General features: G+C 48.8%; 1 protein-coding gene across 4 annotated transcripts in view; it reads left to right on the top strand.

Moving 5' to 3' along the window:
• The window catches only part of LOC105513786 (HLA class II histocompatibility antigen, DRB1-3 chain), a 13,886-nt gene that overhangs the window by 7,199 nt on the left and 4,511 nt on the right, over positions 1 to 2,176 (top strand). For 2 of the 4 annotated variants that reach the window (XM_011944801.1, XM_011944800.1), the window contains exon 2: positions 799 to 1,068. In XM_011944801.1, the coding sequence (XP_011800191.1) occupies positions 799 to 1,068 (270 nt within the window). Of the gene's footprint in view, positions 1 to 215; positions 405 to 759; positions 1,069 to 2,176 lie in introns of all 4 variants that reach the window. The other 2 variants (XM_011944798.1, XM_011944799.1) reach the window with 2 other exon arrangements.

Genomic DNA, 2,176 nt, shown 5'->3' with positions numbered 1-2,176 from the left:
CTTGAAGAAGTTCATCGATTCAAGCTTTTGTACATGGGATTTCCCAAACTTGAAAATGTGCCTCTCCTTTTGTCTAAACAGACACACAGGCTCCACTCCGCCCCCTGGCTCACACCTGCTTAACCTGTCAAGTCCCATCTGAACTGTCACTCTTTAGAGGGTCCTTCTCTGGCACCCTAATGTAATTGAGATCATCCTGTTATTCTCTGCTCTAGAACTCCACACTTCCGACATTTCTCATTCCTGTCTAAGCTCTTGTGTGTTTGGTTTTTGTCCATCACTTTCACTGCTCTTTAAGCTCCCCCAGCAGAGTGGAGAGATCTGTTTTCCCTTGTTTGAATTCCTAGAGGCAGCGCAGGCCTGGCACAAGGTCAGCACTAAGAAGTGTTCACAGGGTGAAGGCGGTGGGTGCTGTTGAAGGAACCGGTAAAGATGTGGGATGAGAGAAGGACCAGAGTGTCTGTGGGGTGGAGGCTCCCAGAAAGAGGCTGTGCGGGCTGCCATGCTGGGCGGATCCTCCTCCAGCTCCTGCATTGAGTTCTCCAGAACAGGCTGGAGGCAGGGAGGGGGTCCCCAAAGCCTGGGGATCAAAAGGGGTTTTCCCGCATGGTGCCCCAGGCCCCGGTTCGCCTCAGGAAGACGGAGGATGAGCCCCTGGGCTGCTGGTGGGCGTTGCGGGTGGGGCGGGTTAAGGTTCCCAGTGCCCGCACCCCGCCCAGGGAGCCCCGGATGGTGGCGTCGCTGTCACTGTCTTCTCAGGAGGCCGCCCGTGTGACTGGATCCTTCGTGTCCCCACAGCACGTTTCTTGGAGTACTCTACATCTGAGTGTCACTTCTTCAATGGGACGGAGCGGGTGCGGTTCCTGGATAGATACTTCCATAACCAGGAGGAGTTCGTGCGCTTCGACAGCGACGTGGGGGAGTACCGGGCGGTGACGGAGCTGGGGCGGCCTGACGCCGAGTCCTGGAACAGCCAGAAGGACCTCCTGGAGCAGAAGCGGGCCCAGGTTGACAACTTCTGCAGACACAACTACAGGGTTGGTGAGAGCTTCACAGTGCAGCGGCGAGGTGAGCGCGGCGGGGGCGGGGCCTGGGTCCCTGTGAGCTGGGAATCTGAGTGTGTGTGTGTGTGTGTGTGTGTGTGTGTGTGAGAGAGAGAGAGAGAGAGAGAAAGAGAGAGAGAGAGAGAGAGAGAGAGCCATCTGTGAGCATTTAGAATCCTCTCTATCCTGACCAAGGAGTTCTGAGGGCGCAGGCGTGTGTGTAGAGTGTGGATTTGTCTGTGTGTCTGTTGTGGGAGGCGAAGCAGGAGGGGGATTCTTCTTATTCTTGGAGGCCTCTGTGGGGAGGTGACATGGGAGGTGGGTGCAGGGGGCTGGAGAGAGAGGAGACCTTGATTGTCCTGGGTCCTTAGAGATGCGAGGAAGGGAAATGTAAGGTGTGTGTGGTTGCGGTGAAGGTTTAGGGGAGGAGAGCTGAGGGGTCTGGAAGGTTTGGGATAATGTGAGAAGGCCAGTTCCAGACTGTCCCTGGCACACACCCTTCATGTAATCTCTGAAATAAAAGTGTGTGCTGTTCGTTTACAAAAGCATTAGATTAATTTCTAGAGGAATTGAGATCTCTGAGCACCTTGAAGCTTCTTTAGGTCTAAATTTCTTGCTAGTTTTTTTGGTTTTTTTGTTTGTTTGTTTTTTAGTGTATATACTTTTATATAGTAGAAATGACTGTGAAACTAACTTCTAGAATTAAAGTTTTAACACAGTTACTCTTTTGTTATAATGCTAATAGTTTTCTAGTGGTTACATATTACTCTTTTACATGTAGTAGTTGTGACACAACTCACCTCACTTTCCCCTTTGTTGACCTTTATTACAACATTCACCAAAAGCCGAAAATGTATGTTTCTGGTTAATTTTTAATTTATATTTATTTGTAATTCCTTTGAATTATTTTGACCTATTTATTGGCCAGTTACAATTACTGCTCCAAGAATTCCCTATCGTATTAGGCAGGTAATGGACAATGATCTACTGTCTAATATCTCAAGGGTTTAGTATTTTTCTCAGTGACTTTGTGGGTTCTTTGTACTGTAAGATTATTAACACTTTATTGATATTTGATTCAGCATTTGCTCCAGTTTGTGGTATGTTGATTTTGAAAATTCTTTTCCATGTTA

The sequence above is a fragment of the Colobus angolensis genome, unplaced genomic scaffold (genome assembly GCF_000951035.1).
Source record: "Colobus angolensis palliatus isolate OR3802 unplaced genomic scaffold, Cang.pa_1.0 Scaffold236, whole genome shotgun sequence".
In the NCBI taxonomy this organism is placed as follows: Eukaryota; Metazoa; Chordata; class Mammalia; order Primates; family Cercopithecidae; genus Colobus; species Colobus angolensis.
Note: the sequence above shows the minus strand (reverse complement) of the source record. Positions and strands in the feature narration are given on the sequence as shown.